This window comes from Phalaenopsis equestris, unplaced genomic scaffold, assembly GCF_001263595.1.
Source record: "Phalaenopsis equestris unplaced genomic scaffold, ASM126359v1 Scaffold000882, whole genome shotgun sequence".
Taxonomy (NCBI): domain Eukaryota; kingdom Viridiplantae; phylum Streptophyta; class Magnoliopsida; order Asparagales; family Orchidaceae; genus Phalaenopsis; species Phalaenopsis equestris.
In genome coordinates this window covers 501,142-515,426 of record NW_018165322.1, presented here as the reverse complement: position 1 = coordinate 515,426, position 14,285 = coordinate 501,142, and the positions used below count along the sequence as shown (strand labels likewise).

General features: G+C 35.3%; 1 protein-coding gene across 1 annotated transcript in view; it reads left to right on the top strand.

Annotated features, from left to right (window-relative positions):
- LOC110032182 (DNA-directed RNA polymerase V subunit 5A-like) overlaps positions 1-14,285 on the top strand; it is a 46,680-nt gene that overhangs the window by 29,423 nt on the left and 2,972 nt on the right. The window contains exon 3 of the mRNA XM_020735719.1: positions 5,329-5,442. Coding sequence (XP_020591378.1) covers positions 5,329-5,442 — 114 coding nt within the window. The remainder of the gene's footprint in view (positions 1-5,328; positions 5,443-14,285) is intronic.

Below are 14,285 nucleotides of genomic sequence, written 5' to 3'. Positions count from 1 at the left end.
CTGATTATGATTTGCTTCTTATCACAGATAAACAAGTAAAAAGGCTTCAAGATTTTATAAAATGTCAAGAAAATTGAAATCCAAAGAGATTAAATAACATTTTTTCTTTATAAAAACCAGAAGCATACCTATATATATACTTTCTTCGATTTTGCCTTTGAACTTATTTGGTTTTTTGATGAGTGTGTCACCTCATCCATTTTCTCAACCGTCATATCCGATAACAAGGAAATCGGTGTTCAAAGACAACGATAATTCAGACACATCTGTAACCAAACATTTAATCTTCCGAACTAATAAGATATTGTTTTTAAATTTCCTAGTACCATTCAAATAAGTTATATTGTATAAATGTTTTGAATATTGTGAAAGATTTTTAATGTTGGGTCTAGTAGTTCAGTAATCCTAAAAATATTCTTAAGAGTTTCAAATCTTTTAATTTGTCAGACATTTCTAAGATCTTTTTTGATATATGTGAATGAAGTTTTATATTTCTTTTTTTTATCTCAGATCCTAGGAATTCAATGTGTTGGTAACACAACATAATTTTCTTTTTTCAAATGGTAAAACCATGTGCTTCGAACAAAGTGAATGTAGTATATAAATGTGAAAGATGTTTATTTCTCGCGTGAGAGAATATTAGAATATTATCAATTTATATGCAAGTGAAATCGGAGATTTTTCAAAAGACATCATTCATATTCTTTGAAAAACTTAGGGTGCATTTTTCAATCCAAACAGTATACCTAATCATTCATAGCGTCATTCAGGGCAGGTGAACATAGTGCATTCAATAAAATCAGAGTGCATCTTAATTTTTCATATCCAGATTTCATATCAAACCTATTAAACCATCGACTGTTTTCGATTTTGTTGAGTAACTGGTTCTTCGAGTTATTCGGGCAGTATTGCTGCACTGACCTAATATTAGGATAGTATGAAGGATTGTAAGCTGAATTTTTTTCATCCTGCCCAACGTAATTCTTTTCAATACTAGAAACTAAATCGTCTAGATGCTTGGATCAACTTCTAACGATAACAGATCTATTTGGCCAACCTTGATTATGTTTATGTTTCCCTTATCATCAACATACAAGGCATCATTGAGAGCAATCTGTTCTTTTTTTGGTATTGATATTATATTTAATTATTTATGCCAATTTCTTTTTGAGAAAAGGCATAAAGGCAGCACTTTTGCCCCTAATTGAGGTGAAGGGTATGATAACAAGTGATTATGGAGGCTTCATCTCCTGCACAGGGCAAATGAGTTTTTACAATGATTGTAGAAATCTTAGGTGAATCATTGTACCAATCATATGCATGCATATATATATATATATATATTTATTTATTGTCAGGAGTATAACCAAAGTATCATCCATTAAATTAAGTTTTCAAGTTGGAGTGTGCCCCCAACCTTCTTCCTTCGAGAAGTGTAAAACTACCATCCTTCGTCTGAAGACTGACTCATGTGATCCTCGGTTTGATTAGATATTAGAACTGCAGTAGAAGGAAAAACAGTCGTTGACACAACGATATGTTCCAGTGTATGTGTAGTTTGAATTGTCACCTCTGCACCTGATTTTTCCTGAATAGGAGCTGTGGGATTATCCTGACTTTCGGTCCGAATTTTATCCCTTATAGTATGGTCAGGAGAAGGGTTCCCAGGGGCAGACACCATTTCCTGTCTTGTGGTGATTCCCTCCTTAGGTTAGCTATCATCAGGTTTGTTGGGAGCGCATTCAGGCACGTGGGGTGCACTAACGACATGTTCGTGCTTTTGACTATTTGTTCTCAACTGTGGGTGCAATTTGAAATATTTCTCTTGCGGGTATCCAAACATCTTACAGTGCTTGCAGTAGTAGAGTTTTTGTTACATAATAATTTTTTGCCAATAACCATCATTAGCAGAGCCAAGCCAAACTTCTTCAACATCTGGTAGTGTAATATTCATTTCAATCAAAATCCTTGCAATAGAGAGCTTTGAGAAATGAACTGTCGGTGTGTTTACTTGCAAAAGTTTTTCAAGGATAATTCTAATTGCATATAAGATAGGTAGATCAACGAATTGAATCTTGAGTTCAGGTAATGAGAACCATATAAGCGCAATTGGGGGTGCTTGACTGGGATCAAAATCAGAGGTCCATTTGAGCAATTTCATATGATTGCCCTCGATTGTGATGAAGTTCTTTGAGAAAATCCTTGTGTAATCTTCTTCTAGCTCAACTGTATCATAACATGTCTTCCGTCAAAAAACCCCACTTGCCAAACCCCAACTAGTTTGGAATCTTCAAAAACCTTCCTGATAATTTTCATTTTAGGGCGACCTAATTGGAACTTTTCAACTAGTAAAAAATTGTATTTTACTGCACGAGTTGAAATTCAACGTCAGAGAAGAATAGTGCTTGTTTGCCCGCCTTTTTCTCTACTTTTTTTATGAGGTTGCAATATCCATGTCCTGCAACAGAATCATGGTAAAATCTGCGGGAACATCGGACTATCTGCAATGTGGAAAGGGGAGCTGCATTTGTGAACCACTGTAACATCGGAGAGTTTGGCGGGATTATCACCGGCGAGGCTGGCGGCGTAGGAAAGCCTTGAGGTCCTTAGCATGCTTCACAGAAGCACAGTAGGAGCATGGCGCAGCTTGCCGACTGCCACCGATGAAATGAGACGCGAGACAAAGCAGACGTGAAATTTTGTCGTCCGTCTTTGAGCACGACGAATGACACGAGACCTTTGCGACCAGACGAGATCGCTGCGACAGACGAGAAAGAGGAAATCGTTGGACGAAACGCTGCGACCAGAAGAAGTTGACGACGAAAGTGTAACAGATGCTATGGTTTGCCATGAGACGAAACCCTAGCATAGCAGGAACGATGACCATTGATTTCTCTCTCTCTCTCTCTCTATATATATATATATTATATATATGAAATATATTTGTGTAGGAGGGTTAAATAATCTTTATCATTTTGGAAGGACAATATTCTATCCATATATATGTATGTATGCCTGAATGTTTAGCAAGGGATTCGTCCTTCAATGCAAGGGTCATTAGGAGCAGCTATTTCTTGCTAAGCCAATGTAGGATCATGCCTTCCCACACCATACATACATACACACATACTTGTTCAATTAGTTAATTAATTAAAAGGGATGGAGGCACTTGAATGTTTAGCAATGGATCCTACCTTCAATGTAATGGTGAATTAAATGATTTCTCACTGAGCCAATATAGGATCAAGCCATCCCACAACATGTTGTGCATCTAAGAAGGATGTCATTACCCCATGTGTTGGGAATATTAATTATTTTTTGCTTTGACTGCTTTTTCAACAAATCTTAGACTTAAGGATGGATGTCTACCAATGGCTTTTTTCCAGGCATACTTGGCTGTGGAAGTATCCTTTTCAGGACTAGGACAAACATCCATTAAATTAAAATATGGCATAGGTTAGCAATAAATGACGATTGATATTTTCATAATAAAAATTAATAAAAATTTACCTTGAGATACGAAGCTTTACATGCATAATAGTCAAGGCAACTTGAGTTTGTGAAAAGATTGTGTCAATGAAACCTTTTGGTGCTTGAAAATAGCCTTTCACCCAATCCAAAAAATTGAGTGAAATTGAATGATAAATATGGTTTATTCCATTTTTATATTTGAAATTTAAAGGATTTTGAAACAAACTTACCAGTTCCTTACAATCTCTTAAAATTGTGGCCTTGCGAGACTAGTGGACTCCACAACCGCCCCAAAATTGTGATATCAATTATCCAAGATTTAAACCCCTAACATTAGATTATCTATGCTACCTTGAGTGGTACGTTCAATGTGTTTGAAATTTCAGAGACGCAGATCTAGATCTTTGCATCAAAACCTCTACTATAGTCGAGGCCTTGTAATATTGAATGAACGACATATATGGCTTATTTCATATTTATGCTTGAAATTTAAAGGCTTTTGAAACAAACATGCAATTTTCTTGCAAAATCTTAAAATTGTCATCTTGCATTACCAGTGGACTCCACAAAAACCCCAAAATTGTCATACGTCTTATCCAAGAGTTAGACCCCTAACATTAGATTATCTATGTGATCTTGAGTGGCATGTCCAATGTGTTTGAAATTTTAGAGACAGATCTAGACCTTTGCATCATAACCTCTAGAATAGTCAAGGCAAGGTAATATGCACTTATGAAATCTACCACGTGCAATTTATTTGCTTTTCTAGTAGTACAGAAGGATTTTTCGTACCAACTCCTTCTACCTAAAGGATTTAGTAGCCTTGAGTAAATACTGCAAGATTAAACTCCGATTTATGGTTTCTCATATTGTATTTTTTTAATAATGGTTCACATTGGTCTTGTTATTGATTCGTGCACAAGTTATTTTTATCTGCAAGTCTTTATTATTAACCTTCTTATTTTCATTCTTTTGCAAAATTTGTTGGTATATATAATTAATTAAGATACAGATGAGTAGGTTGCCTTCATTGAAACAGAAGATGTGTTGATATTAAACCCTCAAATTATTCTACAGTTTATTGACTTGATTCTTGTATCCATGTTTTCAACCCTCCTATCATTCTATAGTTTATTGTCTTTATTCTTGCATCCATGGTTTCAATGTGGCTTATTTAACCAAGGGGGTGTTTGGTAGTGCATTTTAGTAGGATTTATCACTGGATTTACTAAATCCAGCAAAACACTAAAATGCGGGAGTTCCGTGGATTTTTGAATTTTTGGATTTTGGGTCCCAAATTTTGTCTTTGAGTCGGCTAAATCCAAGAGTACTAAATCTAGTGGTATGGTAGATTTAACGGATTTACAGTTTACTGATTTACTAAATTCTACTAATGCTAAATTCTACTTGCTGCCAAACACCTCCTAAGAATTCAAATTAGCTTTTGAGCGGAGTTCCACCTGCTGGTGGTCAATTTGTACACTATATTTTTTTAATCCGGTTTATTTAATGTATTCTGGACATTCCAATTTGTTCATGAGGTTTCTAGTTTATTGAAATATGAAAAACCAACGAGCATTTTTTATCTCAAGGCTGCTTGTTGCCTAACTATTCAAATGTATTGGGCTATGGCATTAATGAATGCCATTTTTGCTCTTCTAGTTTCATTGTATTGCATTTTTATTTATTGTCAAAGTTTTTTTGTCCTGATCTAATAATCTGATTTTTTAAATGTTGTGCTAAATAAGTTGTATTGTCTGCCAGATAAGCTTGAATGTTGTGCACTAGTTTCAACAGGTCTGCACATTTCAGTTAAGGATCCAGCTTGTAATTTTTTTGCACATTATTTATTTTCAGATCACTGAATTACTGATCAACATCACAAAGCATGCTTTGATGCCAAAGCATGAAATATTAAATGAGGAAGAAAAGCAAAAGCTTTTGAAGAAATATAATGTTCAGGACAACCAGGTACTTTGACACTCGTAATGCTATACATTTTTGAAAATAAATTGCAATACAGTTTCCTGATTTCCTTTATTACCTTGACATATTCAACTATTGGCTATTGGCAACATTGTTTTTGATACTTCATGGCTTGTTTTCCACCCACCTATCTTATGTTTTCAAGCAACTTTGAGCATTTCTCATTTCCTTGCTATTTAAAGGAATTTAGGGTATCAAATTCTGGGTAATGTTGTTTGCTAGATCTTTATAAAAGCTTGTCTTCGGTTAAAAGCAACTTGACTACCAAAATTTATTTATTATTTACGGAGGCATTTCATAGTTGCAGTTAAAACCTCTTTTGTATTTCTTGAGATGTGGCAGCTTTTTAAAACCATTGGTATATGTACGAACCATGTGACTCCCTCAGAAAAGCCCCAGCCTCACACAGTTTTCCTTCTCTCCCTTGCCGCAATGATCAGTTCCTCTCTCCTGCTTGCGAATTCTCTGTCTAGGCTTCATTGTGACTTGATCTGGTCTTTCATTGCCTACCATTTCGTTGCCTACCATCTATCTTCTCTTGCTGACATTGCCGTTGCTCAACTTTTTGATGCTGCCAGTTTAGATTAAATTTTCATCCTATTTTCAAAGACAACATTAAAAAAAAATCCATTAAAAATCAGAATAAAAAATATCCACAAATATGATATCATATAAAAAATATATTCTATCTGCTTCTCATGATATAGTTGTTTCATTTAATTTTAGTTATAGTTTCATTTTGGTTTATAAATTTGTAATTTGTTTAATTTATGTCAGTTGCTCATCAAAGATGTATTGGGTTAAAATTTTCTATTTTTTATTGATTTCTTTCTTTTTTTAAACTCGAAGGATCATTATTTTAACTTTTAATATCTAATGTCTACATAGTTAACTTGGATATTTGTACACTCACATACTCATATATATTTATATTATTCAGATAATGCATGCTTCTCCATTCCTTTTTTATGAGTTTACTTTTTCCGATAGTTTTCTTTGTTGATTTAGATTGTATTAGTTTTGATATTTTTTTAAACATGCCTTCTACTTAATTGGAAGACTTTAATCATGCCATTATTTTTAGAATTATGGACACAGATTAATAAATTTTAGTGCACTTGAAAATGATTGCAATATTAGGTTTTTCGTTTTCAAACATTGGGCTATTATGGATTTCTAATGATGTATATTCTTTAATTTTTTTTTTTAAATTATTGTGAAACATTTATAGCACTTGTTATTCCTATGATTGATCTCATGATGCTTTCTCTGTGTTTGCCAAAAGTATTGACTATGACCAACCAAAGCTTGGTGTTAACTTTTATGGTGATCTCCTTATCAGCATATATAGATATAATATTATATACCTGCTTTTTACAATTATAAGTTATTGAATGCTATAATAAATTAATTAAAGAGCATGCTACTAATTGTATAATACTTTTATATGTTTAGATATGTTTTAATTTAAGTAACAAGAAAATTAGCATGCTCTTTGTTCTGAACATGATCGTTCCGCTTGTTTTTTGAAGTTATAAATATCGAAGTAGATAATGTTATCGTATAAGGATATGCTAATGATTTTCCGCTTGTTCTGAACATGATTGTGCTACTTCATTTATGAAGTTTTAACTCAAGTGAAATGATGAGGAAAAATTTGTATAAGGATATGCTGATGATTTTCCCACTGATATTTTCATCATTTTCAGTTCAGATAATAACATGTTAAGACAATTAGTCAAATAAGAGGCGCATGCATCAACATAATTGAATTTTGTAAAGGAAAATCGAAATGATTCTCCCATAAAGGTTATCATCAGGCTTTAGGAAAGGTATTTAATTGCGTCAATTTTTGATAAATTTCTAGTATAAATTTTTTTCATCTCTAAGATTTATATTGGACTAAAATGCTCTTTAATCAGTGGCATTTGGGATAGATAATAGTTCAAAGAATGTAACTTAAGTGATCTATATTATCATTAATAATTATTTTGGACTATTATGTCGTTAAGATGATGAATGGTTTGGTTAAGTCTAGGACTCCCACTGATGCTAATGATGATCATAAATGTGCTGGCCTCTTAGGTTAGTTTTAATTGATATGTACTAGTGTGTGCTAAATTAAGGTTAGGTAGTCACTGATATGTCATGTCGTGGAAAATAGCAAGTTATTGCAAGATGCTGACTTTGTCATCTATTCATTTCATTTTTGTGCTTTGTCATTTTATGCTTGGATGTTTTTTGGAGTTTCACCATAGATTCATTAGTTTCTCTTTTTGATGCTATAGTTCTGTAACTCTAATTTATGCAAATCAACTTGATTCTATTAACTTTTGCTCTCCAGGTTGGATTACATAAACCATTTCAAATTTTTACATGTTTATCTTCAGTTTAATATTTCAGTATACATAATTCCTGGGCTAAAATTAGTATATGTGCATACTATCTTCTTCTAATTGTTTATGAGTTTTTTTATAATTTCACTAGAGACTAATTGTTCATATTATCATTTTTTGACGGTTAGGAAGGTAGGAATGTTCTAAGATCTACCTCTTGAGGTGTATTGTACAACTGAATTGTAGCAAATGCCTGAATAGGAGATCATGATCCATTATAGCATTTACTTTGTCACATTAATATGATTTACATTGGTGCCCATTTAGGACTTGTTTTAAGATGAATGCAAGTTACTGCAAATTGTAGGCAGCACTTGTTAGATGTCTGATGTGGCGTTGGACTGGGTATGCTATTATTGTGTTTGTACATTTACCAGTGGTTAAAACTGTTGTAAAAGTTAGTGATGCAATAAACGTTCCCAGTAGTTTCAAAACCGTTGTCACAGGGCGTTGCATTGGTATGCAACCATAACGGTCTTGTAGCGATTTTAAAATTGATGATAGCCTTTTTGTGGCAGTTTCACCATCGTAAAAATCTTGGAAAAAGCTTTGTAGACGCCCAATTTATCTTTGGTGCATATTTATATTCTTCAAAGAATTGTGATTACTTTCAGTTAGAAGTTATTAGCACTGATTTATTTCCTTTCCAGTTATTTCCTATTTTATGTTGGAAATTATTATACTTGGTTTATTTTTTTTTTGGTTATTTCCTATTTTATGTATTCTTGTTTTATGTATTCTCTTTTATCTTTGGGTAGTTAATAGGAATTGATTGATTATAATCTTGGAGATATGAGTGTTATGTCTTTCTTATTTTAGAATTCATGTAGCCTATATTTATACTATTTTCATATCAATAAAAGTATTCGGCTTAATTCTCAAAACCTACACGGTACCCGTGCCTTGAAAAAAGCTTTAGAGTTTTTGGTGGAGGAGATCTCTTGCCTCCAAAAACTTCTTATTCACTACAACCGAAAATTTTTCCCTGCAGACCTTAGTCGCCAGAACTCCTTCATGCAGAAGCTAGTCGCCAGAACTCTCTGTGGAGGGCCATAGCAGCCTAAACTCCTTCACCTACAGTTTCTGACCGTCAGAACTCCTTTCCCTGCAACCCCTAACCGTCGGCACTTCTTGCTGTAGAAACTAGTCGTTGGAACTCCTTCCTATAGGAACTAGCCGCAGAAACTCATTCACTTTCATTTCACTAGCCACGGAGACTCTCTCCTTTTTGGCCCTAGCCGCCAAAACTCCTCTCCCTGCAAGCCCTAGCTGCAAGAATTTCTCTCCCTGCAGGTCCTAGCTGCTGAGTGTCAATTACCTAATGCAGCCTTCCACTTTTCGCATTCGGAGTGTCTATTAATAATAAGATTATAAAAAATAATTTCTTAGTGGTTTGAACATGTACAAAATAACATAGAAGATAGTCCAATAAGATAGTCCTATAATATTTAGTGTTGAAATCTTGGAATAGGAAAAAAGCACACCAATGTTCCATTCTTGATATTATGAAAAGATTTATGCAAAGTAGTGTTAGCACCACATTGAATACTTCAGAATGCATGCAAAATGAGGATTTATAAAGCTGAGTCCAAATTGTTTGGCTATAATTGATTATGTTAATTACATTTTGATTACCGAGAGTTCAAAATGTGAGAAGAATTTTATTATGCCTAAAGGAAATTTATTTTTTATTAACTATTATTGTGGGGTATAAATAGAGTTTATTGTTCTTAGGGTTAGGTTTTGCTAGGAGATTGTTATCCTAAGTCTTAGGGTTAGGGTTTATGAGTGATCGCCTACCTCTCGATATGTAGGTGTTGAGAGAGATCGCCTACCTCTCGAATGGTGGGTGCTCATCTTTATGTATTCTAGTTGTGTTGTTTGTGTTATTGAAGAAAAATAATTTGCTTTATCCTAATTTTTACGAAGTTCCATATCAAATTTGTATCAGAGCGTTTGATTATGAGAAGCCAACACCAGGATCATGGCATACGGGTTGACGGATCGAGATGGAGGCCTACAACGTCCTTCATGACCGAAACTCGCAATACAATCACGATTCGTAGTAGCTGGCAACAAAAATGGGATCACAACGTACGTGACTGAACCCCACAATACAACCGCGATTCATGCTAATAAGGAGGCTATGTCGGAATCGAAGCGTATAGGGGCTTTATAACCAATGCTCACGATATAGTCACGATTCACAAATATTGGGAAGATTGACTGGATCGTGACATATAGAGCCTTCGTCTTCATCTTTCTGTCATTGCTGAATCGCGGATTCTAGAGTGCAATTTCGGATTGCGATGTCTCAGTAGTCAGGATCGCGATTGAGTACTAGAAGATTGGGGCTCTGTGATTATGAGAAGCTAACAGGGTAACGATATACGAAAATAGTCATGATTCGACCTAGGAGAAGCAAAGAAGAGATCACAATGTATAGGGAAGACCGAAGGATCACAAATTGCGATACAGTCACAGCTTTTACGGGATTGCAGGTACAATGCACGCATCCTTGACTTAACTTGACAATTTGAGCTAGTTGGTAAACCATCTACATTATTGCAAGGTAAAGGAGTTCCGCCTTTGTGGTCGAACATCGTTCTGGAAGTAATGGCTATCAAGAAAGTAGATGCTCTTGAGAAGATATTAGATAAAGAGACGAGCCACATTAGGTTTGAAATAGATGAGTATTTCTCGTACATGGATGGGTGGTTGTCATCCATAGAAGGGAAGTTCACAACTCTGTAAGTAATGTAAAGAAGATCATGGATTGCCATGTAAAATCGCATCCGCTCATCACAGGATCTAGCGACGTCGTTTGGAGCGGACGGGAGAGGAAACAATTTGAAGAAATTTTGCAATATCAGGACATTGTTGCTGCTTTAGGAGGATCTAGAGTCGCGGGATCTGGCGAAGGAATTGGAAGCAGACTTGAGCAGAAGCATATGAAAGGAATAACACGACATCCAGACCCGTTGGAATCTCGTTGGAATGAATGAAAGCTGGTGGTATTTAGGAGTGGATTCGAGCGAAAGCATTTGGAAGGAATTGCACGACATCAGGATGTTTGGAACGATGGTAACATGCGAAACAAGATGACAAGATGGTGGGTGGGACCCTAGTGGAGGTTGCACATGCGAACAGGATGACAAGATGGTGGGTGGGACCCCAATGGAGGGCTACATCCAACTGTGCCAGTGTCTTTTATTGTTGCATCCTTTTGGGAAGAAGGTGATTCAGGAGTTATGATGGGAACAAGACAGGAGGAGTAGGGCGGAGGAGAGTGTAAGGGATTGATTTTGACGTTGTAGAGTATTCGGGAGAGACAAGATAGCGGTACTTCGCGGTGACTCCAGTTTGTGCAAGTCTTTAGTAAAGCTCAAGACCATCGTGAGTTCAATTTAGGATCTAGGGTTGGGATTCTGGATCAAGCTGCATAGCATGGAAGAAACACATGATATGAAGTTGGCAGAGATTCTGGCGATCGATGAGTTGCTGGAAGAGTTGTTTAGGGTTGCAGTACTCTCCAAGATTGACTTGATGTTAGGGTACCAACAGGTTTGAATGCGATCAAGGGATTTTGTACAACTGCATTTTTGAACTCATGTGAGTCATTGCGACTTTCTGATTAAATGGTAAAGATCGTCGGATGATGCGTCGCGTGGGAGTCATATGATGTGATCCAACAACAATTTCATATATTTTTATCTTGAGGAAAATGTTTCTTTTTAGGAGGGGAGTATTGATACGCCGACGCCTAAGGACAATTTAGTCTTTTATTAGTTATTATTGTGGGGGTATAAATAGGGCTTATTGTGCTTAGGGTTAGGTTATGCTATGGGATTGTTGTCTTGAGTCTTAGGGTTAGGGTTTGGGAGAGTTCTCCTACCTCTTGAATTGTAAGTGTTGGGAAAGATCGTCTACTGATACCGGAGAAAACCCACCACAAATAAAATGGCCACTATTATTGCTGAATTTTAAATAGGATACAACCAAAGTCTCTTAGCAATCAAAATAATAACAACACAAACAATAAAAGACATTCTATGATGATGATGAGGGTGGTGGCTGGCTGCAGAACAACATGTACAAGGTTTGGCTGGGGCTGGTGGTTGCAGGTGGGGTGACAGAGCAGGATATGGTAGCAGTTTGAGGGTGTGGGAGAGTTCTGGCAGTAGGTTGGAAGACATACAGATGATTGTGGCAGCGGCAGGTGCAGTTGGAGAGCTTTATGGCACAGCTGGCAGGCAGGGGGGAGGCTGTGGCACAGCTGGCAGACAAGGAAAGTGACGACACAGCTTGGCAGAGAGGGGGAAAGGCTGCAGCAACTGTGGGGCTGGGGCCGGCTGGCTACAGGGTGTGACAGAAAGAAGGGAAGATGGCAGATGGCAGCAAGCATGGTGAAGGCGGAAGCAAGTAATAGAAGGGAAGATACACGCCACCTCAAAGTATGATACAGCTTGAGCACCGCCGCCTCCTCGGATACAGCTCTGCACAAGGGAAAAGAACTCAACACAGAAATCTGAAAGCAAATACAGAAAAATTGAAAAACTCTAAGCATAACACTCCCTATTCATACTAAGGACTAGGACTTATTTTAGGCAATGATTAAAATAAGGAAGAATAAAAATAATAAGAAGTTAGATTAGCAATGATGAATAAACTAATAGAATTTAAGATTAGACAAAGATGGGTAAAATAAATCAAAATTTAGAATCGGTAAGGACTTATAATAGGAAGTACTAATAGAATTTCAGATTAGGCAAGAATGAGTAAAATAAATCAGAATTTAGAATTGGTAAGGACTTATTATAGGAAAGTACTAGGAAGGAAAGATTGGGGGACAAAAAAGAAAGGGTGAGGTGCAGGGTCGATAGCCCCTTCCCTTGGGGACTGGCTGGTCCAGCAAAGCTGAACCCAACTCTCCAAACTGGTCCGCCATAGCCCTCGCGTCACCTACTTTTCAACTTGTAGGGGTTTATCTTTATTTATTCCAATTATGTTGTTTGTGTTATTGAAGAAAAACAATTTGCTTTTCCTTAATTTCTATGGAGTTTTATATCAAGTTCTTACACTTTGATATGTACAATGGCATATTGATGAGAATTAAAGTGATGGAATCAATGGGAAAATAAACATGCATCTATATGAATTTATACTTTATCAGATATTCGTTTTCTTAGGATCAAGACCACTGATTTCATTTCAAACACGAACTTGAGCGTGTGTGTGATATCATTTACTGTTAGAAGCTCTTAAATTTGACATGTTTGTTTAAATTATTTAGTTTTGCCTCTCCTAAATATGAAAAGTTCTTTTAAGTTTTGAACTTTCTAGCTTTCTAGTTGAAGTGAATTTTCTTTGAAAGAAAAAAAAGTTGAACCTTGTTGAGAAATAATGAATTTTTTACTTCAGCTTGGAAGCAAAATGGATCCTAACTAAAAACAACGTTTAATCTTATTATTTATGTCATTCACTAATAAAAATTCAAACCCCCTTAACGAAAAACTACAGAAATCAAGTCCAAAGTCTTTCGCTCTTCAATAATAGAAAAATACAGAAATCAAGTCCGAAGTTTTTTAGTCTTACCTTGTTTCTTTGATTCAGGTGTAGAATTATGATTTTGATTATATGTAGAAACTAAATAAATTACTCTTGGGTGATCCAAACCAAGCTTTCGAACTTGGCTTCCTTCTCAATTTCATTCTCATCACGTTTTCAGTTTTAATAGTTTTGCTAGTTCCACTATTCAGCTTGTTGGTTTTTCAATATATGAAATAGTTTTTAATATCTGTGTTAGTTTTAATTATTTATTTTTACAATTTGAAGTGTAATTTAAGTCTTAATAACCGATTTATTGGAAATATTCATTTAATTCTATTTCTAAATTGCACAAAATGTACTAACAAGTAATTATTTATAAAAAACTTATATTATTTAATTAAATTTATATAATGAAAAGGAATTAAACACAAATGATAATTAGGCTAACATTACCATTCATCTATAGTCATAGAGATAGCTCAGAATAGTGGAAGGGAAGTGGCTTTTCATACTGAGAGAATAAAGTACGCTTTTTCTCTTTGACACTGTTGATCCCAAAGTCTGAAAGGTTTATCATGTCCTACTAGATGGCATTCTATTTTTTTTTTTTTTTTTTTGTTAGAACAAACTTCATTCTAGATGAAGGAGGCGGAAGAAAGAAAAAAGATGAACCAAATTGTTTTTGATGTAAGCCTTTCCTCGTAGTGAAAAAAGAGTCCATATTTCAATGGGAGTGGAAATGCAAAAAAATATCTAGAGCCTCAATCATATATTGGATGATTTACTACAACTGAAGAAGATATAGATGCCATTTTTAAGTATGATTTTTGACAAATATTAATCAAATGTTCATGGTCCCTTAGGAATATTTGGATACTTTAT